Source organism: Telopea speciosissima, chromosome 6, assembly GCF_018873765.1.
Source record: "Telopea speciosissima isolate NSW1024214 ecotype Mountain lineage chromosome 6, Tspe_v1, whole genome shotgun sequence".
NCBI classification, from domain to species: domain Eukaryota; kingdom Viridiplantae; phylum Streptophyta; class Magnoliopsida; order Proteales; family Proteaceae; genus Telopea; species Telopea speciosissima.
The window spans coordinates 8,026,742-8,053,469 of NC_057921.1; the positions used below are offsets into that span (position 1 = coordinate 8,026,742).

Consider the following 26,728-nt stretch of genomic DNA (forward strand, 5'->3'; position numbering starts at 1 on the left):
TCACAGGGCTGATAGGAAAGGAGGGATAATCATGATGATTCCCTTGTGTGGCAGATGGGCCAGTGGATACCACAGTAGATTCCTCTGAATCAGGCATACTGATGAGGCTATCGATCAACAAGTAAGAGTCCAAAAAATTCAGAGATGATGTTCCAGAAAAATTGCAGATATGAAATCTTGCAAAAAAATAGTCTCGGTGCTGTTGAAGAAGACCTGATCCCTTGTGGTTTCGATCTTAGAGTGCAGAAATCTGATGGAAAAAATTAAGATGAAGACCAGAAGAGACCTGGAGTGCCGAGAACCCAAAAAATCAGAACTGTTGTGACTGATGAATATCGAGTCCAAAAAAAATCTGCAGATGTTCAATCTTCAAAAAAACTGATTCGGCAGATCTTCAATCTTCAAAAAAATCCTGCAGATGTTCAATCTTCAAAAAACTGATGCTGCAGGTCTTCAATCTTCAAAAAACTGATCTCGATTTGTATGGAGATCATAAAAAAGTGGAAAGAAAAAAGGAGGCAAAGGCTAGGGCAGGTACTAAATCATATTAGATCACCTCCAAGTACCGCCCCCATGGGAGAGAAGAGACCTTAGGAGAAGAGAGTCTCGGTTTGTAGAGGTAGGTTTAGGGTTTTAAGAAGGCTAGGTTAATCGATCTAAGAGAGATCGATCTTGAAGAAGGCAGAGATGGGAGAAGGAGGGAGATCGATTTGAATTTAGGGAATTACTTCTCAGGTATTGATAGACAGCTCTGATACCATGAAGAAACAATTGAATGGAATGGCTTATCAATGTGATAGCCCTCCACGATTTTATTTATAATAGTTCTGGAGAAAATTCCAGAATATGAGAATTACAATAATACCCCAAATAGGGAAAAACAACTAGAACATAAACTACCCCATGGGTCAATCATATATCATGGGTCGACCCATATTACAATAATATCCATATTCCAACATTACCGTTTAACTTGTGGTGATCATCTTACATATTTTAATGGAAAGAAGCTAGGAAGTACTAGGAGGTTGTATTAGCGAACTGTTATTTTTGGAGAAGATTATAGTGGCAAAGCAGGGGATGGAGGGAGGAAATTTGACAATATGTCTACAAAGAAATAGTACTTAAAATCTTGGCATTTCTATTTGTCTCATCTTTTTCATCTTTTGTAGAACCAAGCAATACTAGACTTGTTCAACAACCAAGAAAGAAGCAGAACTCATTGATCTTAGCTGTACTATGTCTTAATTCTTGCTTAAGAAAGTCATGCTCTTGGGTATTGTTTCTCCTTTTAGTGGATAAGATGCATAATTTTCAAATATTTGATCTTTGTAGGCAATGCATGCTGCTCCAATGTACATTGCTGAGACTGCTCCGACTCAAATACGAGGTCAACTGATTTCCTTGAAAGAGTTCTTCATTGTTATTGGAATGCTTGTAAGTGCTCCAGAATTACTGATAACTTCCCAACTTCTTTTTTTTGGGTGGGGGGGAGGGGTTGGTTTAAATGCCCAACTCTGTGTTAGAAAGAAATGTTTGGCAAAATGCAGTCCTTGATAAGATTTAAAAAACTCAAAACATTTTCTTGTGTTATTTTCCTGTTGTTTAGCATGATCCTATATCCAGTTCCTTATACGATGATTTATGTGAACTATTTTAGGTCCCAGGACCAAATCAAACTTCTGCAAATACTTAGTGCTGGATTTTTTATGCAGTTAGGTTATGGAATTGGCAGTCTTGAAATTGATATACTAGCAGGATGGCGCTACATGTATGGAACTAGCATCCCTCTATCACTCATTATGGGAATCGGAATGTGGTGGCTACCATCATCACCTCGATGGCTTCTGTTACGCGCAATACAGGGGAAAGGAAATATGCAGGATTTAAGAGAAAATGCAATTCTTTGTTTGTGCCGGTTGAGGGGTTCATCCATTGGTGATTCAGCTCCAGAACAAGTAGATGAGATTCTGACTGAGCTTTCCTATGGTGAACCAGAAAAAGAAGCTACACTGGGGGAGATTTTCCAAGGGAAATGCTTGAAGGCCCTTATCATTGGTGCAGGACTAGTCCTTTTTCAGCAGGTACCATCATTATCGTTGGTTCTCTAACTATGCGATAATGACATATTCACTGTTTCTCCTTATGTCACTTCCTTGCATGGCAGATCACGGGCCAACCAAGTGTACTGTACTATGCTGCAACCATTCTTCAGGTACAATGATTGGCTTTGATAAAGTTTCTCAATTTTGGTTTCAAATTGTAATTTAAAAGATTTGAAATGCATAATATTTATTAAAAAAAATAAAAAGGAAAGAAAAGGTTCTCTAGCCTTTTATTGTTACTGATCATTGATTTTTGTTTTTCATCTTAATGAGTAAAAGAAACTGAAGTTTGGTATACTTTTTAAATCCATGCATGGAGCCATGGACTATGACAATTATTGGACATATAAATTTTTACAGTGTTCTTCTCTCGAGCATGAGGTAACCCACATGCGATTTGATCTAGCAAATCTGTGATGCATGCAAAATCATTCATGAATTTGTGAACTTGAACTACATTTACATGTCAATCATTATCCTGAACTTCAAATCGGGGTTGCAAGGTCTGTGTGCATTGTAGATGTTATACAGATTTTTGCACTTCCTAGGAGTCGAGCACTCGACCTCCCTTTGCCGATACCATGAATGCAATCGTTTCACCTAAAAGCTTGAACTGTTAGGGAAGGGCAGTGTCACACCCCACTCCCTAAGACTAGGGTAGTGTGACTTGGATGTATGCGCACACCCTATCTAATCACCAGGATCACGAATGCAGTAGCTAGCCCTCACAGTCCACAATCACATAATCATAATCAGAGCAGTGGAAGATAGAATATAACTGTAAAATCGGAAATTTGGAATCTACCATGTCATATCATATAATGTAACTGTGTATTCATTATCCAGTGTTTACATCCAAAGTTTCATCAAGACTTAAGTATTGTAACTTAAAAATACACATCAATGTAACAAAAGGAATTAATTTACATCAATGTATCAAAATAATGGTGGATCAAAATCCTCAATCAGTGTGCCTCATAGGCACAGTCGTCACATACGCAACCAACTTCATGTCCCTCAGTTTCTGGTGCCCACCAATCCTCGTTAGAATCTATAGTAGAAGGAACAACATCTGTGCTAGCCAGCACGGGTATACCTACATCAAAATCTAAAAGGAGGAACCACGCGGTATGAGCTTCACTAAGCCCAATGAGGGGTCAGAACATGCAAGCACACACACATAGTTTATGAAATGCACATACACATGAATGCGTGAATGAGTTCATTTTAATTTACACCTAAACAACAATTCTAAGCCTAGGGTGAAGTACTACTGCAATGCATTAGGTAGTATCCCCGGTCTCGGAATGCGCACAGCGGTCACTAGCCGATATCAAACCCTAGTTGCGAACGGAAGCCTACTAGTCCCCGACTATGTCCTAGGTCTCCCAGCGAGCCCCAACAATCCCGCCCTGGCGTTCGGTCCTGAGAATCCGGTTGGGTACCTGAACTCAGTCCGCTTCCAAAAGTAATCTCATCGTACCACAAATGGAGTATCTCGGAAAATCACATCAAGCCTACCCCATGGGTTGTCCGATAGCCAACCCCTTGTCGGCAAGGGGTCGTAGTACTGGGTCATGTTTCATCCTAACCAGCATACATCTACATAAACAGTGGTGCATGCGTATGCATATACCAGAGGTCGAGATCATAGTATTGGAATTCCCATCGGCCACACTATCCTCCCGTCTCCTCTAGTATAAACACACACATACTATGAGTATGAAAAATATGGCACCGGAATTCCCTCGGCCACGCTGCAACTCGTTTCCACTAATGCAACAATTATCTCTAATGCAGCAATTATATAAATCAAAGCAGTGAGTACGGCGACTATGGCACCGGATTTCCCGTCGGCCACACTATAAACCGTTTCCAAAACCTAGTCTAAATGCATATGACCTAATTGCCATATGAAAATCTCTAGTCCGGCTCGGCACTCGGATCACATTTCCCACACAATCATCTCAAGCATCATAACGTACATAATTCAAACATTTAAAGTAGTTGTAACATCAAGACAAGACATGTAAATCACGGCAAGCATGATAAGCATTTTATACCTACTCTAGCAAGCATAGTGAAGTTTTGTACGTAATAAACAAGACATGCATAATCATACATCATTAAACATGCATGAGTATACATACGCAAGGTTTAGGTTAAAACACTCCATAAATTAAATCAAGGATCCAACCCACTCACCGTCAGTGAAATAGATGATTCGAATTACCCAAGCATTTGATTAGACTTCACCATAGTCTTGTTTATAACCTATTGCATAGGTGAAAAGTTGATTAATGAATGTGTACAAAAAGATTCCCTGAACATGACCGGAGAAATCCTCAAAATAGTTGCACCGGATGATCCTGCGGTTGATTACACTGATCGACTGGTCATGCCTATAGAGGACTCACAATGGCCACCGGTTGATCGTGTGGATGAACATCCTAATCGGCTGAATAGGCCCCAATCGCTGTGTTTCAGGCTTTCAGCTGGGGTTTGGCCCATCCTTTGCCTAAGTTCAAGTGTACCCCTTGGGGCTTATAAGACATCATCCCCACACTTGTTTGAGCATAATGCCCCCATCTATCACCTCCAATTCATGGAGAGACGGTCCTACCATGATTCCTAACATAGAAACCCTAGGTTTAGGTCAAATCTCCTAATTGGGTGCTACGGTTTAGGTGGGGTGGTATTTGGGGTGTGGAATGGAGTTCAATACACCATGGAAATGATCCAATAGGTTAGCTACACAAGTGGCATTTGATTTCTTACTCAACAGTTTGGAATCCCATATCTTAGGTCTCTAACCTATAAAATGGAGAAAATGAGGGAGAGAGGGTGGAGTGACCCACCTTGGGGAGATGGGAAACAAGGGGTAGTTCCAAGCTTCACTCCTCTTCCCTTCTTCTTCTTCTTTTCTCTTCTCCTTCTCTCTTTTACGGTTGGTGTTGTGAGAAGTGGAAATGAGTTAGAAACTCATGTCTATTTATAGACACAAGCTTCACTAAGACCTTTTTGGCTGGGGGGTTTATTCCTCACTTTCAAATCACTTTAAATCCCTTTTTGAGTTGTGTGGGTCCACCAAAATGGCATCACAAGGGGCGTGATGATCATGGTTACACTTCACACTTCATGGGGACACATAGGGTTTGGTCCACTTTGGAGCCCGATGGGACCCACAAAGGAATAATCAAATTTTCAGCACCACCGGTTGATCCTACTGATCGACCTCAGGCTGCATTACAATATTTTTAAGGTCTAAAGGGCTCCTGTCCATGCTCAATCACAAGGGGTTTTCAAGGGGAATTCATGTACATCAATGACACTATGCTACCATGCATCGTCAAGTTAAATGATTCATGGTTAGCTACTTAACCACCAGTCTTCCAGAAGTGGATTTGGGTACTCTATCCGGCTCTCTTCACATCACTTGCACGTGCATGGGGGATAGTCAACAAACCTTCCTGTCTCCTTATCAATAAACCTATCCTCAACAGGTTCTCCCATTGCCTGGTCGATGCTTGTATGTGTCGGCTTGCCTGATATAGCCCATAGGTCTCCGATGTACACAATTATTGAGCCTACATGCAAAGTTCAAATTAGACCTGGTTTGGGCACGGCGGGTGTAACAGGCAGTGCCAATGTATACATCAACATTAAGACTTCCCTACAATGAGCTTCCTTGGGAGTCAAAGGTCCTCATCAGGGGGAAATACTCATAAGTAAGGTCTTTTTGATTCTCTTTCACATAAGTGTAGTTAAACTTTACCAGATCGCTTCTCTATCCACTGCAGCTGCATTTCTTATGAGAACTGAAAACTCAGTTTATCCAGCCTTAGTCTATAGGCGTCAAGGGCAAGGCTAGCTCAAGTGAACGGACTGAGAGGACAATGGTATGGAGAGAGAATACAGTTGCTGTTCTTAAATGCTCAGTCTTCTTCTTCGTTTTGTTTTTTGAACATTATAAGGATTTACATTTAAGAAATCTTGTTCATACTCTCCAACAACAAGAATATAATAATAATAATGACAATCAAAATAATAATGCTTCAATTCTGTTACTTTTTTATAGTTTTAATTAAACTTCTTCCAAGCTTCTGCCATAGTTTCCTGGGCATCTAGGTGATAATTATAAGTGTTCCCTGACTCTGACTGGTATGTATTATTGTATAGAGGCTTGAGAAAATTGAGCCAGAGAGTAGTTGAATCCTGGGGATAGAGTTGCTGTATCTGTTGCACGTTCGGTCGCTTCAACCATTCTTGAGGAACATTTGACATTTCTCAAAAAAACATTAATTATAGTTTTTTAATAACCATTTTTAAGAGCATAAATTTATATCCTGATGGGTATTGATTTGCAAATTCATATACTATCGCAACTATTGGCATCTGCTTCTTTCTTACTTAGTTATTGTTTCACCAGAGTGCAGGCTTTTCTGCAGCATCTGATGCTACCCGGGTGTCTGTTCTTCTTGGTGTGCTAAAGGTAGTTTTCCCTTTCTGATGAAAGTTCTCCTGAAGAGAATATGTTTTACTCCCTTGATGTACAAAATATTTAACACACAGGTGATAGATTTTTATGAAGCTCCTGGTTATTTCTAGTTCTCAAATATGTTATTGTTTTCATGCAGTATTGATGAGAAAGGCTTTCATGTTTGGCATTAATTGGCCTATTCATTTTTATTCTTGCATGTTTGCGTTTTCCTTATTTCCTAATCTATTACTATTATAGTATCAAGCAAATTATGAAATGGATTTGGAATCATTCCTGCCCACTCTTTGTTTGTGGGCATGCATGTTTTTGTATGACTGAAAAAGTTTTTATTCATAAAATGATAGAAGATAGGAGGAAAGCCAGAGGCTGAGAGGACAGTAGATGATGTGGCAGCATGTCTGACTCAAAGCTATGGTGCACCCCCCCTCAACACACTAGTTCTCATGGATATGCAGGTGTACCAAGGTGTTGCATATGAGTATTATGGTGTACCAAAGTATTGTATATGAGGCACATGAGGTCAAACCTTTGTTAATTTACTACTTTTGGAAAATTCAACTTTTTGCTAATTTTGTACGTTTTTTAAGTCCCTGAATTTGTTATGATTGATCTTTCCTTGCATCTTATAGATCAGGAGACCCTACCTTCTTCAAGCTACTGCTACTATTGAAGATCTACTTTTCAAGTAGGTAGTTTACTGTTACAGCAAACATCCTTCTTCTTCTAATCCTCCAACCTAAGCCTACCTATCTCCAATCGGTCCTCTAAACCCTAGTGCAATCTACACCCTGTCCAACCTACCTTCCTCATCCACCATTAATACCATAGATCCATTAGAACCCTAGAACCTGCAACTATTCTTCTTCCCTTTTAGAAGGTCACATGCAAGGTGATTTTCGCTAGAATTCTGCACAGCCAAGTCTAACCGTTAGAATCATCTCAAGTTTTGACCTAATGTTCTTGAACCTAATTCATGAACTCAATTTCAGTTTGGTGCAATTTTGACATGCGGATCTGTTCCTTCTGTGAATTTCCAATTCTGCCCTTATTGTTATATTGTTCTTCTAAGGGCACTACCAATATACCTATTCTGCTGATCTGTTATTGCTGATTCTTATAGATAAAATTTTAATTCGATTACTGAATATGATATTAATTTCTGATCTCTGAATTTCCTAGTTAAATTACTGTTTTGCTCTTTTCCTAGTTGTACTAGGATTCCCCTATATTAGCTGATCTAGCCATTGGATCAATTTCAGCTTTTCAGCAATTGTTCCAGTCCCTATTTGGCAGCCTCATATGGAATTTGGGATCATTCTAACCATCTGATTCTGTTATCAAGATTTTCCCTAATCTGAACTATCCTTTGATGAAAAGATCCTGGTTTGGCCTAGTTTGATTATTCAAATCTAGGACTACATTATATCGTGGTGTAGTTGTGAGTCCTTACTTTAGTTTCTATTTTAGTCTAGTTGTATTTAGACTTCTTCTCTGATTCCTACTACAAATAGGAGTCTAGAGTTATGTAATCTTATGAGTATAAATAAAGACATTGGTGGGGGGGGGGGGGACTGCTAGCATTGACTCTTCTTCTCTAGTCAGTCCCCCTTTCTGCCTCATCTCTTCTCTTCTTCTTCAGATTCTGCTTAGTATTAAATTTTGTTACATGGTATCAGAGCCATGAAGAAGAAAAAAAAGAAGAAAAAAAAAATCTCCTAATAAGAATAGGGAAAGTCTCTGCAAGTCTAAGGATTTTCTTTAACTGATTGCTGGTGTGCTTTGGTGGCTGAAACCCCTGTCATGGGTTTTATTCTTCCGACAGCACAAGATTTATTTTCTGTTTTCTTATCTGGTGCTGCTGCTGGTTTCCCGGGAATTTGGATGTCTCCTGTCGAGTGACTTTTCTGTTTTTGGTTAACAACCCTGCTTATATCTTGAAGGAGACGGTTGTAGTTTCTCTACTCTGATTCGATTTGCTTCTAAGGGTTTCGTTCATGGAACAAATCTGCTGTCTTATTTGCTGGTTTTATTGCTGCTGCCGGTGCCCCTTGGAACATGATTTTATTACCTCCACTCTCCATGGTTTCCGCTGGTTGTTACAGGTCCAAATCAACGAGACTTCTGGTTCCGTCTCTGGTTCTCAATGGAAGATTGAAGATAACGTGATTGTCTTTTATCTTTATCCCATAAATACCCCTCCCCCCCCCCCCCCCGGGCTTTGACAATACTCATAGCACGTTACTTTAGCCTATTTTCTAGGTATCACATTACTTCTTGTTAATCTTGGTTTTGCCTTGTTTTATTTTCTGATTCCAATAATTCCCCTCCATTAATGCCCATCCACATTGGTTTTTCCTACTTTACTCCTCCCCTTGCTTTATTATTCCTCTTTATCCTTATTTTACTTTCAATTACAAGTTTACCCTTGGCCCTGCTTGTGCTTTACTTGGATTTCATCTAATTATACATTGAGATGATTACAGCTCTGCCATTAACCCTTGCTAGTGCCTATTGTGTACTTGAGTGGGTCCACACCGAACCCAATTGGTATTTTGATCCGGTTTCCGCATTCATTGGGGATTGCATTAATTATTTACAGAATTACCATTGGACTTGAACATTTGCAAATTATTTCTTTGGTGGGCTTCAGATCTCATCGGTTTGGTATTTGCATTGTTTTTTGAAAATTGGTGCTTGAATGGAGATTATATTCTACCATGAGGGGAGATTGGAGATTTTTTTTTGGAGATTATTTGCAACTGCCCTTGATTATGGGATATATTGTGCTGCCCATCCTTTGCGATGTTGATTATTTTTGCTATATGATTGTATTGCATCCTCTGCACTATTCGTCCACGTGTAATGCTACACGAGAAGGGGAGGTTGAAGTTATTATCTACTAGATTGGCGATTCTTATCTACTTGCATAGAGATTATTTCTACCATGAAGGGATGAATTGGAGATTATTGGGATCTTATTATTGTGGTACTCTTGATTATTTATGATATTCATCCTTTGAGATGCTGATTATTGGTGGTCATTATTTGTCCACGTGTAATGCTACACGTGAGGGGGAGATTGAAGATTATTATTCTTATCTATCTCAAGTCATCAATTAAAGATTTAACTATCCGTGTCATTACTCATCAATTGAAGATTATTCTTACTATTTATTGGTTTGTGTCCTTGGCAACAATTTTATCTGTGAAGATGGTATTCAGCAACAATTCATATTTACTTGGTCTACAACAGCTTGATGTTGTCTAGTCTGCAGTAACCTATACTGCCTATCTGGTTTGGAGTAACCTATACTACCTATTTGGTCCACAGTAACCTATACTGTTTATCTGATCTACAACAACCTGTGCTGTTTGGTCTGCAGTAACCTATATTGCCTATTTATCATTGGAGTTTAGGGTTCTATATCTGGTTTTGTTTGAGCAGAATACTATTTACTACCTGTATTCTTTGAGCAGAGCTTGTGTGTAGCTATTGGAGCTGCACTTTTATCTTTCTTTGGAAAGATTACTACCTACTACCTGCAGGCTGCAGCTTATGATGCAGCCTTTAGATGCTACACTTTTATCTCTCTTTGAGTAGATGACTACTTACTACTTCCAACCTTCTTTGAGAAGTGCTTTTAATATTGTTGTTGCTACTATAATATTGTGGATTGTGGTTCGTGTTCACTACGGCATATTTTGCTTGTTGCTGATTGGATTCGACACAAAGATTATTATCTACTGAAATTGTTGATAGTTGATGTGCTTGAGTTGATGCTGCTACTTGAATGAAGTACTCCCTATACTTATCTCACACCCGACCAGATATAGCCTTTCCCGTAAGCTTGGTAAGTCAATACATGCATGATCCTGATGCAGATTCATCACCAAAATGGGCGTATTTTATCAGGAATAAGTCTAGGGTTGGGTTATATCCATGTTGGCCCTTTGATCCTATAGGTTTTCTATATAATAGGCCACTTTTATGGGCCTAAAATATGGGTAATTAGGTTGCATACGGGATTAGATGTTTTAGTCCTATACTTAGTTTTATTTTCATGTTTTTAATGTTTTAAATTGAACTGGTCCAAAGTTGGTTTGAACCAGTGGTTCAATTTAAGAGATTTTAGTAGTTTGTCTTTTAATTGTTTAGTTGGGCTGGATTGGGACTCTATTTTGAGTCTATTTCAGTTTCCTAGTCAGTTTAAGTTACCTAATAGGATAAGGATTGGGTTAGGCCTTTCCTTTTTAGTGTAGGAGTCTAATTTGAGTCTTTTCTATAAGGTTGTAAGGGGGCCAAGTATTGAATATGAATTTGATTAATAAAAAAACTCTTGCTTGCTGCCATTGTTGCTGTTGCTCTACTCTGTTGAGTGTTGCCTTGTGAATCATCTCAATGTGAAGGGACTGGTGGATCTCCAGTTGACTCCTTGCGTCTTGTAGACTGGGAGGATCTGTTATTTGTCTTCAAGCTACTGCCATTGAAGACCTACAACTCCAAGTAAGTGTTTGATATTATCAACCATTCCCCTTCTTCTCCTAATCCTCTAAACCTAGCCCCTGCGATCCCCATTGCCACTTAACCTTCCTCATCCACCATTAAAACCATAGATCCATTAGAACCCTAAAACCTGCAACTATTCTTCTTCCCTTCTAGAAGGTCACATGCAAGGTGATTTTCGTGAGAATTCTGCCCAACCAAATCTAACTGTTAGAACCTGCTAAATATTTGATAAAATCTTCCTCTAACCCTAACAGAGACTCGATTCACATTTCAGAAACATCCACCCTGTCGATTGTCTGAAATTACACTTTTACCCCTCTCCTATCTCTACTAGGAAACCTCCATAACTCCAGGTTTAACCATCTGATTTAGTTGTAACTTTCAGCATATATTCCCCTCTACCCTGCTCACACTCAACCTAAATATTAAGTCCATTTAACCACCTGATTTCCTGTTATTATAAACCCTAACCCGAGTTGCTGCCCAAATCCATCTAACCTACTTCTACCCATTCAAAACTCATAAAACCTAGTCCGTTAGACTCCCCTACACCTGCCTAGCTTTACCATATAAGAGATATCCCTATTACCTTAACCCTAACCCTAAAATTGACCTAAAACCTTAATTCTGCCCCTCATCGAACCAGCAGCTCAACATGAAGTCCTCTACATTAAGTGGTATCAAAGCCATGGATGAACATGGCAATCCAGTGCTGATACAGTACTGCCACCCCCACCCGATCCCATGGCTACCATAATGGAGATGCTCCAAAAGTTATCTGTTGATCAGAAAGCTATGTAGGCTGAGTAGAAGATTTTTAATGATACAATGTTACGATGAGAAGAACAGAGGAATACCCTTATTAGGGACAACAACAATCCCTAGAAGAGGATAGGTATCAAGTCAATTTGGAGGTGCAAAGAACCCAGGGCAGAGATGGTAATCATAGAGACAAATCCAGGGATCACAGAGATCGATCCAGAGATCCCAAAGACAATCACAAGGAAGTCAAGGACAGTTATAGGGAATACAGAGAAGACAGAGAAAGGTACAACGTTTACAGTGAAGACAGGAATAGAGAATACAGAGACTACAAGGAACGACCTAAAACCTCAATTCTACCCCCATCGAACCAGCAGCTCAACAGGTCCTGGTTGTTCGGCTCCTAGTACGTCTCCTACCTATCTAGGACTACATTAGATCCTCACTCTTCACATTTGGAGGCTGTCTATAGAATTTTGAGATACTTGAAGTCTTCTCCTAGAAAGTGCATTTTATACTCTCCTCACAATCATATTCGGGTAGAAGCATATAATGATGCTGATTGGGCTAGCTGCCCAAATGACAGGAGGTCAACCTTAGGTTACTGTACCCATGGTTTAAAGTATCAGTCTGTATCATATCGGTCGATACGTATCAGTAACGGTCGGTATCGATACGTATCGGTATCGGTCGGTATTGATACGATACTGACCAATACGTCTCTTCCAAGGCGACGCCTTAGGATACCTTGTGACCAAGGCGGTCGCTTTTTGTTGTTAAATTTATTTTATGTATTTACTTTTTTATTCTATTTCGTAACTTATTATTGGAAAGTGTATATGGAGTATCTGCACTGAGATACATTGGATCAATACTATAAAAACCCCATTTATTTATTTTTATTGTTTTATTCTATTTGCTAACTTTTCATTGGCTGGTGTATGTATTATCTACACTGAGATACATGTTATCAAGGGTTTTCTTCTTCTTTTTCAACTAAAGTCCAAAACTGAAAACCCTCGACTTTTCATCTTCGTTATTTGGGTTTGGGAAAAAAAACCTGTGGTGAAGGAACAACTCCAAGTCTACAAGAGTCCAAGTCTCCATCGATTCCTGCATTGGCCTTCTCCTGCCGGCCGACATTGATTCCGACGAAGCTTCCTCCGGCTACCACGTCTCCAACAAGGTAAGTAACTTTCTACTCTTCTATTTTTCTTATTCTGCTGCTGCGCCTCCATGTCCCATTGTCCCCTCAATTTTTCGTTTTTTTTCCTTATGCTGCTGCTTCTCCTCCAGCCTCCACCTCGACCGGCGACATCTCTAGTCTCCACCCCTACCGGTGATTCCTACCTTAGGGCCTACCGCCTAGGTCTACTAATAATCGATTTTTTTTATGTCTTTCTTCTCATCCTCCTCCTTATTTACTATATTTTTCTTCCTTCTTCCCTATGACGCACTATGTTCTTTTCTTTTTTACTTTTCCGCCCTCATTTCTTTAGTCTATAATAAATTGAATGATATATTCTCATCCTGAGACAATGTGGACCTGTGAATTCATATCATAGACATCATTTTGTTATTTTGTCGAAATCATGATATGATAGTGTGGCTTCTCCACCCCCACTGGCAATTCTTATGCTGTTGTTCTTACCTTAGGGCCTACTGCCTAGGCACTCATTTTGGCATCAAGAGGTAAGTATAATAATTTACCAACCCTTTATTCTTTGTATTTAATAATTTATAATGTTGTTTCATATTTATATGCTATATTTCTATGATAATATGATGAACTAGTTTGTTAATTTGTTTTTTTGATGAATATCTTGCATTGGTTTGACTCTTTAATATTTATTTAGCAAAGTAGAATTATATAATTTTTAATATGCTATTTGTGCCAAATAAAATGGTTATATAAAAAAAAGAATACTAGAAAGCCTTGTGGCCGCCCTATCGCCAAGGCGCTTAGGAAGGCCCTCAAACGCCGTGGTCGCCTTGCCGCCTTGATAAGTATGATCGATATGTATCGATACACATGCCTTTTTTCACATTATACGTACCAATACGTACCGATACATATTGATACTATCGGCCCAACCCTCCGCTTCATGAACTAAATCTCAACTTTTTATCCCTTCGAGTCATGCCACAAATATGTCAGGTTGGATCCACATCGCACTCGAATCCTTGGAATACAAGACATACTCAACACTTGAAAGAAAAAGGTAGGGTTTTTTCAAAAAACTTGACTTTTTGCTTCAAATTTTGCATTTTAGTTCTTTTTTTGTTGCTATGATTCTAGGAGAATAGGTTCAACTAACTATTAGATGCGTGCTTTGTATACATTTGCAAAGATTTGAACTCAAATCCACCATTTTTCACCCAAAATAGAAAATGGCTTCCTTAAGGGTTAGTATTGCTTATTTTCGGTCAGTACACAACATCATCCTAGTTGCTCTTATTCTTGAAGACCCTTACAGACATGAGTTTGATCCACCCTGACATTCTTCATGGCAATAGAGTGACTCTGCATATAAGAAATCTCATCTTTTATAACAATTTCAAAGTGCCGCACTTGTCTGGATATACATTATTCACAATTCTTAGTAGGGTGTCAACGGGCCGGGCTGGCCGGGCTTGCTCTAAACCCTAACCCAACCCTAGGAGCCTTAACCTAAACCCAAGCCCAGCCCGACCTTGCCAGGGCCAAGCATACCCTCAACCCAGCCCGACCCTGGCAGGGTTTTCCGAAGCCTAGCTCGGCCCTGTTGGCCCTGAATATCTTTGCCCAGGAGCTTGTGGAACTAATAAAGCCCACTCAGTTTACCCACTTAACAAAGCCCATGCTATAAAAAAAAACACAATTTTTCGAAAACAGGCTGTTACTAGACTTGAACCTTCGACCAATTTGTTATGGTAGAAGAATTTTAACCGTTGTACCAAGAACATCTCTTTTTATATATTTTAAAAATATACTATATAATACAGGGTCGGGCTGGCCCTGCCAGGGTCGAGGCCTCAACCCAAACCCAACCCAACCCTGCCAGGGCCAAGCATACCCTCAACCCAGCCCGACCCTGGCAGGGTTTTCCGAAGCCTAGCTCGGCCCTGTTGGCCCTGAATATCTTTGCCCAGGAGCTTGTGGAACTAATAAAGCCCACTCAGTTTACCCACTTAACAAAGCCCATGCTATAAAAAAAAACACAATTTTTCGAAAACAGGCTGTTACTAGACTTGAACCTTCGACCAATTTGTTATGGTAGAAGAATTTTAACCGTTGTACCAAGAACATCTCTTTTTATATATTTTAAAAATATACTATATAATACAGGGTCGGGCTGGCCCTGCCAGGGTCGAGGCCTCAACCCAAACCCAACCCAACCCTGCCAGGGACAATAACAACTAAACCCAGCCCGGCTTGGCCCTGCTCTGGCTCAGGGCAAGTTAGGGCTGGTTCGGGTTGGCTAGGTTTTTTTGACACCCCTAATTCTTAGTGTATATGCATGATATATGACATATATTGCTTATTTATATTTTTTTTTTGGTGTCCAAAAGTGTATTTCCATGTGTATTTTGATCATTTTCATGTGTTTTTGCACCGATCGATATGTATCTCCGATACAATACGATACGATACATCTCTTAAAATCGCCCAACCGATACGATACCCGATACCGATACTTTAAAACTTGACTGTACCTTTGTTGGAGGTAATTTAGTGTTGTGATATGGGTACAAGGGTAAAACTGTCATAAGGGTATTTCGGCCTTGTACTCTATTTTAGAATGTTCCTCTATTCTATTATAAATAAAGCTGGCCTGTGTCGCATTGACACAAGTCATTCTCTGCCAATTCCCGAGATTTCAACATGGTATCAGAAGTGCTACAAACTCCGTCAATGTGAGAAGTGTTGCCAAAGAAACCTATTCTAAGGTTGGTAATGCTGCCCAGTGCTACGAACTTCGTCGGAAGATACATAAGATGGAACAGAAGGATCTTACTCTTAGCCAGTACTATAATGCCATGCGAGGTATCTGGCAAACCTTGGATTTCTACAGGAAGTTTACTGCTACGTGTCAGGCTGACACTATTGCTTACCATCAATGGGATGAAAAGCTTTGGGTGTATGATTTTTTGGCCGGCCTGAACATGGAATATGATCCCATTCGTGCCCATGTCTTGAATAGGGATCCTTTTCCAACTCTTGCCCAAACATATGCTATTGTTGCCTCCGAAGAAAGCCGACGTGAGTCTATGGTGCACCCTCCTACTGTGGAGCGTGCTGCTCTCTATACAGCTCCCTCAAAAGGGGCTTTGCCTCCCTCTACAGCTTCTTCTACTGTTCAGAACTATGGTCCTGATGCCCCATCTGGGCGACCTCCTGTTAAGTCTGACTACTGTGGGAAAGAGAATCACACCAAGGATCATTGTTAGAAGCTTCATGGCCGTCCACCTGAGTCCCATGGGCGTGATCAGCCAAAAACTGGAGGAAGTGCTGCCCATTAGTCTATCTCTGAGGATGATTATTCCAGTACCACCAGTGCACCTCTCTCTACCGTTGAGATGACCTACCTACGGAGTTTGATGTCAAGGCTGGAATCTACTACTTCAGCACCCTCGGCCCATGCTAGTGTTGCCTCTGCCACTACTGCTCCTTCCTCTGCTAGTCCTTTTACAGGTATTTTGTTTTGTGGTCAGAGCTCTTCTGTCAAATCCACTTTTTGGATTATTAACTCTGGTGCTACCGATCACATGATAAGTTCTCTAAAGCATTTTTCCCAGTATTATCCATTAGCTGGTAATAATAAAGTTCAAGTTGCTAATGGATCCTTTTCTCCTATATCTGGCAAGGGAGTTATAAATTGTTCACCTTCCCTTTCTTTATCTTCTGTTCTTCATGTCCCACATTTTTCTACTAACCTGTTATCCATTAGTAGTAGCATTACACGTGAGCTCAATTGTAAAGTGACTTTCTTTTCTTCTCACTGTGTATTTCAGGACTTGGAAACGGGCACTACGATTGCATGTGGTAAGATGGAAGGTGGCCTGTACCTGTTAGAGCAGCCCCCTACTGCACTATCTACCGTGGCTTCTCTCCCAGGATCTGGATCTAAAGCACTTATTGATTTACATACGTGGCATCGTCGATTAGGACACCCACTGCTAAGAACTCTTACTAGCTTATTTCCTAGTTTTTCTAAAGATTGTAATTTGAACAATTTTCATTGTGATGCTTGCATTTTTGCAAAGCCAACCAGATCTACCTACCCACTGTTGGATAATCGAAGTTTAATTCCTTTTAGTTTAAGTCATTCTGATGTGTGGGGCCCTGCCCGTGTGGTTTCTTCTTCTGGTTTTCGATGGTTTGTGACTTTTATTCATTGTTTTAGTCGTACTACTTGGGTTTATTTAATGCACCAAAAAAGTGATGTTTTTTCTATTTTTCAGCATTTTCATAACATGGTTTCAACACAGTTTGAGGCTAAAATCAGAATTTTAAGGTCTGATAATGGCACTAAATATTCAGTTAGGGAATTTCAGTCTTATTTTTCTGCCCATGGGATTGTTCACCAGACTTCCTGTGTTGATACTCCACCTCAAAATGGAGTGACTAAGAGGAAGAACCGACATCTCCTTGAAGTTGCTTGGCCTTTGATGTTTGCTATGAATGTCCCTATGTAGTTTTGGGGAGATGCTGTCACCACAACAGCCTTCTTATTAATAGGATCCTATCTCGTGTCCTAAATAATAAGAGCCCCTTTGTAACTCTTCTAGGTAGTGTCGCTTTCTCCGTTCCACCTAAGGTTTTTGGTTGTGTTGCTTTTGTTCGGAATCATCATGTGCATGGGAAATTAGACCCCAGGGGTCTTTGGTGTATTGTTTTGGGATATTTAGCTACCCAAAAAGGCTATAAATGTTACCATCCTTCTTCTCGAAATTTTTTTTGTTTCCATGGATGTTATTTTTCAGGAAAATGTTCTCTTTTACCCTGTCCCTCTTCAAGGGGAGTCTGTTCATCAAGAAGAGGTCCTTCAAATTCCCATAGATCTGCCTTGGGAAAAAGAGGATGTTCTTGAGGATGGGGATACTAGTCAGGAACAACAAGGAGAGATTTCTGTTCAAGCTGAGACTCTTGTGTCCCCTACTATGACCACTGAACCCATTATGCAGCCAAATAATCAGTCAGGTAATGGAAAAAAGGTACAAGGAGATAAGTCACTACTGACATATGACAGGAAGGAAAATCTCGACCAAAACAGGTCTACTACCATCTTTCCACTAAAATTGACTGCAAAGGTTCTAAGTTCTACTAACTCTGAACCCCTTGGTAAGCTTCCATCTGTTCCTCCTTCTGATTATAATCCTACTCTTGACCTTCCTATTGCTACTAGGAAAGGGCAATGTAGTTGTAGTCAGCACCCAATTTCAAATTTTGTATCTTAGGACTCATTATCTCCCACTTTTCAAACCTTTCTTGCTTCCCTGTCTTTTGTGTCTCTTCCTGACTCTTGGCAGGAGGCAGTGGCACACTTGGATTGGAAAGAAGCTATGAAAGAAGAGATGAGAGCCCTTGATAAAAATAACACGTAGGATTTGGTTCAGCTTCCACCGGGAAAGAGAGTTGTAGGGTGTAAATGGGTATTTGCAGTTAAACATAAGGCTGATGGGAGCATTGAATGATATAAAGCCAAGCTGGTTGCTAGAGGCTTCACCCAGACATATGGAATTGACTATCAGGAGACGTTTGCTCCAGTGGCCAAGATGAACACTGTGAGGGTTCTCCTGTCTTATACAGTAAATTAAGGATGGAACTTATTTCAACTTGATGTAAAAAATGCATTCTTGCATGGTGAGTTGACTGAGGAGGTCTACATGGATATTCCACTAGGATTTGATTCTCCAAAGACTCGGGGAAAGGTGTGTAAGCTCAATCGAGCTCTTTATGGGTTGAAGCAGTCTCCTTAGACATGGTTTAGTAGGTTTCATAAAGCAATGGTCTCCATTGGGTTCAAGCAGAGCAATGCAGATCACACGCTACTTATTAGGAGGACTACCAAACATGTGACTATGTTGATTGTTGATGATATAGTCATCACTTGGAGCAGCCAAGAGGAGATTGATTCTTTGAAAAAATTTATGGGCACTGAGTTTGAGATCAAAGACCTGGGGATGCTTAGGTACTTCTTGGGTATTGAGGTTTCCTACTCTAACAAAGGAATCTCATTATCTTAAAGAAAGTACACATTGGATCTATTGTCTAAGACAGGTATGTTAGGATGCAAGCCAGCAGACACGCCTATTGAACCTAATTGTCACCTTCGGTTAAAGGAAGGAGAACCTGTGAATAGGGAGCAGTACCAGCGACTGGTAGGATGTTTGATTTACTTGTCCCACACTCGTCCAGACAATGCCTTTGCAGTAAGTCTGGTCAGCCAGTACATGCATGACCCTATTCTACACACTTGAATGCTGTCTACAGAATTTTGACGTATTTGAAAGCTACTCCAGGAAAAGGAATTTCTATTTCTCTCTATGGTCACATGAAAATTGAAACATATACAGATGCAGACTGGGTTGGATCACCTGATGACAGGCGTTCTACTTCTGGCTACTGCACTTATGTCGGGGGAAATCTTATCGCCTAGAGGAGCAAGAAGCAAACTGTTGTGGCTCGTTCTAGTGCAGAGACCAAGTTTCGGGCTATGGCCCAAGGTATATGTGAGGCCCATTGGCTCCATGGTTTATTGCAAGATCTTGGAATTGAGGTTGAGATGCCTATGCGGTTGTACTCTGATAGCAAATCCGCAATCAGCATAGCTCATAATCCTGTTCATTATGATCGAAGAAAGCATGTGGAGATAGATCGTCACTTTATCAAGGAGAAACATGATAGTAGTTAGATGTGCATTACTTTCCTTCCTTCAGATGATCAGCTTGCAGATGTTCTTACCAAAGGATTGAGTCTTAGGTTATTTGTTTCTATTGTTAGCAAGTTGGGAATGATGGATATATATACACCAACTTAAGGGGGAGTGTTGTAATATAGGTACAAGGGAAAAACAGTCATAAGGGTATTTTGGTCTTGTACTCTATTTTGGAATGTTCCTCTATTCTATTATAAATAAAGCTGGCCTGTGTCGCATTGACACAAGTCATTCTCTTCCAATTCCCGAGATTTCATCATTTAGTCACTAGGAGAAGCAAGAAACAGTCTGTAGTTTCTCGGTCAAGTACAGAAGCTGAATTTAGGGTTATGGCACATGGAGTTTGTGAGCTACATTGGCTACAGAGTCTTCTACAGGAGTTATGTGTTCCAGTAGAACTCCCCATGCGTCTCTATTGGGACAGTAAATCTGCCACTAGCATTGCAGACAACCCAATCCATCATGATCACACCAAGCATGTGGAGATTGATAGGCATTTCATAAAGGAGAAGCTAGAACAAGGAGTTGAGTGTGTTCCATTTGTTCAGTTAAGTGATCAGTTAGCTGATGTTCTCACTAAAGGTCTTTGTCATAAGTTATTATCTTCTGTAATTAGCAAGTTGGGCATGCTTGATATATATGCACCAACTTGAGGGGGAGTGTTGTAGTGGGTACAAGGGTAATATTGTCCGTAGAGGTATTATTGTCTTTTTGCTAGTTTTGGAATGTTCCTCCTATTATAAATATAGAGGCTATAAGCACAATGATCACAAGCCAGTGTTCATAGAATTCCATATTTTGAGCTCAAACTTTGTGGACATGCCTACACATTACTATCCACCAAGGTTGTAGGTCTCAGTTTCGCCATTGGTTTCGCCAGGCCACGAAACCGAGATCTCGGCGAGATCGTGTATTTTTTTTTTCTCAACTCAATGGTAGGTTTCGGTGGTCATATGGCCCAAATAGGGGCTGAAACTTGACATTCCCCCTAGTTTAGGCCTTCTAAACACAGTGGAACCATTAGTTCTTACAAAATCAATCCCAAAATGGTACTTTGACTACGGATCCCAAGTTGGTAGTCTACGACGTGTGTGAGGTCTACCCTAGGCTATTCCACACAATATTTAGAACTCATATAATTAAAATAGAAGTGCAAAACAACTTAAATAAGCATTAAGAACTAAAATACATCAAACCATAAACCATTTAACCATTACATACTACATAGTCACATAGATTAAATAAATACAAGCTAGTACTGAAACGACTGTCGGGCCGGATCATCATAATGACCACGTAGTTGTTGTTGTTGTTGTTGAATCAAGCACTGCTCTAATTGCGTCACAAAAGGCTGGCCATGACATATGTTGGTGGAAGTAACACTCGAAGTTGTGCACAACAGCCCTATAAACCGAGCATACTGGAGGTACCCTAACGTAGGGTATATATCTCCGAAACGTAAGGAACTCGATCAAGAGACACCGCTACTAGATGGTGCCCGTGGAACCAGAACTGGCACGTACATGTATGGCTGGGTGGCCGGGACCCCAAAGATGCTTTCCACAAAACCTGACTTAGTGTGTGAGTGTGATTGACCCTCATACTCATAGGCAGAGGGTAATGATGATGAAGAACCAGCCTATCCAAAGCCCCCAAACTGACCATATCCAGTATGGTGACTATACTCGGAACCGGTGCTCCCCGTGCCATATATAGATGATGGTGTATGCCACTGCTCCCTATGATGAATACCACTATCCATACTCATGCCTCCAATACTGTCAATCAAGCTCCCGATTGTGTCATCCATGCTATCTTGCTGATGTCTAGGTGGTTGTGATAACCAGTGGTGACGTGAGCCTCTCTTGTAGATAATTCCACCATGGTCCTCGTCCTGTGTGGCATGAGTGAACTGAGTTTCTCCTATGAAATGTATTGGCTCAGGCTCACACTCCAACTCTAGCTCCTGGTAGTGATACCTCTCGTACATACCTACATCACCTGCATCATCCCCATCATCCCCATCACCGTCATCAGTATCATCACCATCACTGATGAGCACATTTATGTGTGAAATCTTAGGGCATAAAGCATACATTTTACCACATTGGACAGAGTTACTCGGTGCTTTCTTACGCTTTTCAGGTTTTAGGTGAATTCTTGTGAAAATGGAGGAGATGATGCTAAGGAAATGTTTTTAATCTGTTTAGAGGTGTTAATGGCTTGGATGCGTAGCCCATCGAGTCAGCTTCGCAACGGTTCTAACGGCACATGATTCCGAGTTGAAACGAAGAAGTTACGGCCGTTTCCGTAACGAAGCACGAAAATGGTCTGCAGGGGTTTATTTGTAATTATTGACAGTCGGCCGAAGACAAAGTGAAGCAAAAGTTCGGATTCCAGGAGCCTTAACGCAATAACCAGAAGTTATATTTCCTGTACCCGAAAGATTCCATTTGGAGGGATCTGGACAGTCCAACTTCAACTTGAGATATCTTGGGCTCCCGAACTCCAAATTGGACGAAATTTGGGTCTATTTTGGGTGATTTTTCGCAAGGAACACAATGGTGAGGCCTATATAAGCACCCCATGCTCCATGTTTTCTGAATGACAGAATGGGTATTTTATTTATTCTTGAAGGAATCGTAGTCATCACCCTTACTCTCTCTCTCCTCCAACTTCTCAAGGGCACTTCTGGAATTCTACTTGGGATAGATTTATTTTGAAAGATATTTTCTCATCTATGGAAGGTTGAAAAATCAAAGCATCTTTGATTTTGTTGTTTGGAGAAGATATCTACAAAGAAAAAGAAGCACTTGTTAGAATTGGAAGTTTACTTTTCTAGAAATAGAAGGTCTATGTAAACAATCTTCTCTTCTTCTTCTTTCTATTTTTTTTCCTTTTTTCTTAGGATTCAAGGCATTGTAAAAGAGGAAGGAGAAGAGAATATTCTCTTTTCTTAGGGAATATTTCTCCTACACTTCCCTGTTCTCTCTTCCCCTCTCTTCCCCCTATAAATACCCCTTACCCTCTGGGTTGTAAGAAGTCAGTTTTTTTAGTTCAGTTTTTAGTTAGTTTCTAGTTCAATTTTAATTCAGTTTTTAGTGTAATTTTTAGTTCATTCACTTAGTAAAATTTCTTTTCTTCTTCTCCTTCTAAGTTGTGATTTTTGGCCTTTCTAAGTTCTAGTTTGCTTTTTGATTTTTATTTAATGGTTGTAATAGGTTTAGTTTATGCTTTAATTTCAATTTAAGTCTTCAATTGGGTTGTAATTTCTTAATTCTAGTTTAGGTTTTAAGCCTTCTAGTCTAAGTTCTTAAGTTGATGACAAGACTTGAAGATTTAGAAGAGGAGGCCAAGGTAAGTTTATGAAGTATTCAAGCTTTTTAGTTACATTCATGCAAGCACATCCAGGTTTTACTATCTAAACTCTCAATCTCATTCTCCCTCTCCTCTATCTCTCTCTATCTTCTTCTTCTTCTCCCTGTATTTCTTTTATGTATTTTTTTTTATATGGTTGTGGTATGTGGATGCACTTTTATTCCCTTATTTATTTTTATGTGATTATGAAGTGTGGCTGCGTTTTTGTTATTCCTTCCAATTTACGTTAGTTTGATAGGTTAGATGCTCATGTGTTAGGACACCAACTTAATCCCTTAATTTTGTTAGATGCTTATGAGTTAGGATGCATTAATTTTCATTAGTTTCATTAGTTTAATTTAACACTTTAATTTGGTTCACTTTGCATTAGTTTTAAGTTAGTTAAATAAAGTGGCGTATATCTCCTCGTGTTCGACCCGTAGCTACGATTGACCCGTACGCTTGCGGTATAATTTTTAAACTCAAACAATCACCATCACCATCACCATCACCATCGCCATCATCACTACCATCACCACCATCATCGTCAACCCACCAGCTTGAGACTCGAAAGGTATGGGTGACTGTGAATGCACACGGCCCTCGTGAGATGAATCAAGCTTTGATGAGGTGTTGGAGGTGTGATTTGCCAAAAGAAATGAAAAAAAATACCCAAAGATGGAGTTTCCCCTTCACAAAGGCGAGAGAGGGACGAGATCTCGTCGAGTTATGGTGTTTTATAATCTTTCATAATGTCTGGTTCGATTGAGTCGAACCGAAACCGAGAAATAGCTTGAGATCTCGGCGAGATACCAAGATCTTGGTCGAGTTATGGTATTAATTGTGTATCGTTTGTAATCTCAACTCGAGAAGCTGTGAAACTGAGAAATTCGCAAGATCTCGGTGAGATCTCATTGAGATCTTGAACTATGCCATCCACTCATATATCAAGTTTCAGTCCAATCGGACTTCATCATGTGCCAAAATAAAGATTTAATATTAGTTGAGGAGTTAGATTTTATGAGATGATTTGGACCCCCTAAAAATATATGGGTAAAAGTCAAATACATGGTAAGCAATTTGAAATAGACAAAATTTGACCAATTGGTGATCTAGAGGATGATCTGGTCATCAGACAATCATAATGCTCAAATCAGCCCTCATTGCAGCAAGTGTAGGTCCCAGTTGACAAAATTAATTTCATCACAGGTAGTCCTTTTTTCTACAAAATAAAAAATTGGTAAAAGATTTTTTGTTAAGAAGAATAAGATATTTTTAGCAGGTATAGATTAATTGAGCTATATTATCATTAATTAATTGGATAGACAACATTAAGAAAAAGTAGTTGTAAAATTATTTGTAAATTAAAAATTTGTTAATGTTAAAACAAATTATCAAGACCATTTAATGTTGAATCACTTTCAGATATTTTTTTCTGTTAAAAACAAGGATGGAGAGTTCCCTATATGTACATTTTTTCCTTTAGAATGTTCCCTCGTTGGGTATTCATATGTGCTACAATCATATATAAAAATATGGATGCATTTATTTGAATTCAGGGAAGGTTGCTGACAGGGCTGAGAAAGGTTTTGTGCATTGATACTCTTATGACAATGAGTGCTTTATGTATTGATCAATGTTGATGCTGCTAAAGGAATTCATTTGTTTCATTTCATATGAGAAATTATGTAGGACACTTCCCCCCCCCCTCCCCCCCCAAGAAAAAAGTCCACTAGAGATTGTTTAATTTTATGTTATCTTTACTTGTATGATACTGAGGCTCCCCTCTTACAGCCTTGATTTCTTGTTGCACAGTGATGTATTTTTTCCTAAGATAATGATTGTTTTTAGAACAAATGCCTGACACTTGTTTTCCCATTTGTAGTTAATTACGACTGGAGTAGCGGTTTTTGCAGTTGATAGAATTGGCAGAAGACCTTTACTACTTGTAGGCGTCAGTGGTATTGTAAGTCCCTCTGGCGGGTTGGATTTCCCTAATACATCCTGAATCACTGTAGCATCAAGTAACAGCATACATGATATGGGTCCTCCTATATATTCCATGTCAAACTTATTCAGAACTAATCCAATGATACAGGTTCAGTACTGACCTTTAGTAACCAACTGCAATGGGAAAATAGTTTGTCTCAACAGCAACAATAAACTCAGCCTTATCCCAACTTAATGGGGTCGGCTACATGGATCCAAACAAACAAAGTAGGTACCACTCAGGTCTAAACAAAAAAAGTGGAATGAAGAAATGGAAAAAGAGGGATGGGAAATGAGATGAGAATTGAGAAATGGAAAATGACAAATGAACGATGGAAAATAAAAGAAAGTGAAAGATAGAAGTGGCAGATAAAAGTGTACTTTGGTAACTAATCATTCCATTAAGTCTCCGTAACTAATATCCACAATCTCCTTCAGACCCATTGGTTCTCCAAATCTATAAACAAAATAAATGTTGAAAAAGCATGATGCGTCTATTCATATTGAGAATAGTGCTCTAAACATTGTTTGCTTATTATAATATCTTTTATGGATGTTTTCCTTTTTATTAAATTTTTTCTTTCTTGTGACAGGTAATCTCTTTGTTCCTATTGGCTTCATATTACCTTTTCTTAGATGATGCACCAGCTGTGGCTGTAGTTGGACTACTGTTGTATGTTGGGTGTTATCAGGTATCCCACAGTTCTCTTTTTATTCCTTACATCAAATCTTCCTTCCGATGAAGTACATCTGTATTTGAATGTGCCTTAAGTTACTCTCCTAGCTAGTTTTGGCTTAATCATATCTTGATAAGAATTCCTTTGGATTAATCATGCTTTCTCATCAAGAAGCAGCTTTATTGGTTTCTATACTCACTCTGCTATTTATATATTTCACTGCTCCTGATGTCAACTTGGTTCTGTAATGAGACTTAGAGATAGTTTCTTATACATTGCTCACCCAGACAAATGAAATGGAAAAGCACAACTAAGTGTACATAACAGGACCATAGGTTAGGTTTTGTTTAATTTAGAATTGTTATCTTCTTTATATTCTGTATGTTGCAACCATAGTTTATTTCTAAGAAAGGAAATGTTAATGGAGGCAAAGACGAGCCATAAAATTAGAATTATAGGTGCCTCGTTAGTATGAAAATTAAATGGTTTTAGCCAGTAAAATGTGGAAATAAAGTGCTATAAGTGAAGTCATTACTGCTGTTATAGCAGAATCTACAAAGCTTTTCTTTGATTACAACATTTAAGAAAGTTTTCTCCTTTTTCCACAAATATTTTTGCCAAAGGCAATTGCAGCTCTCCCAGTAAGGTGACAGTTTTAGTGTTTTACAGCATTTGATTATATCACCAAAGATAATGACAATAATTCACACATTGGGGAATTGTTCGGAAAAAGAGCAATTTAATTTCAGTGTTGGGACATATTTGGATGGAGGGCTAAGCATAAATGGAGATTTCTTGAAGTGAGCTCAGGTTTTTAAGGAGTATCATGGAATTGAGAATCTGAAAGGATTTCATATGGAATAGTGTGGCAGATTCAAAGTCCCTTAGTGGCAATTTCATAAATAAAT

General features: G+C 39.4%; 1 protein-coding gene across 2 annotated transcripts in view; it reads left to right on the forward strand.

Moving 5' to 3' along the window:
- LOC122664622 (D-xylose-proton symporter-like 2) overlaps positions 1–26,728 on the forward strand; it is a 114,404-nt gene that overhangs the window by 75,725 nt on the left and 11,951 nt on the right. For both annotated transcript variants that reach the window (XM_043860523.1, XM_043860522.1), the window contains 6 exons: positions 1,336–1,437; positions 1,716–2,084; positions 2,168–2,215; positions 6,535–6,597; positions 25,040–25,120; positions 25,737–25,835. In XM_043860523.1, the coding sequence (XP_043716458.1) occupies positions 1,336–1,437; positions 1,716–2,084; positions 2,168–2,215; positions 6,535–6,597; positions 25,040–25,120; positions 25,737–25,835 (762 nt within the window). The remainder of the gene's footprint in view (positions 1–1,335; positions 1,438–1,715; positions 2,085–2,167; positions 2,216–6,534; positions 6,598–25,039; positions 25,121–25,736; positions 25,836–26,728) is intronic.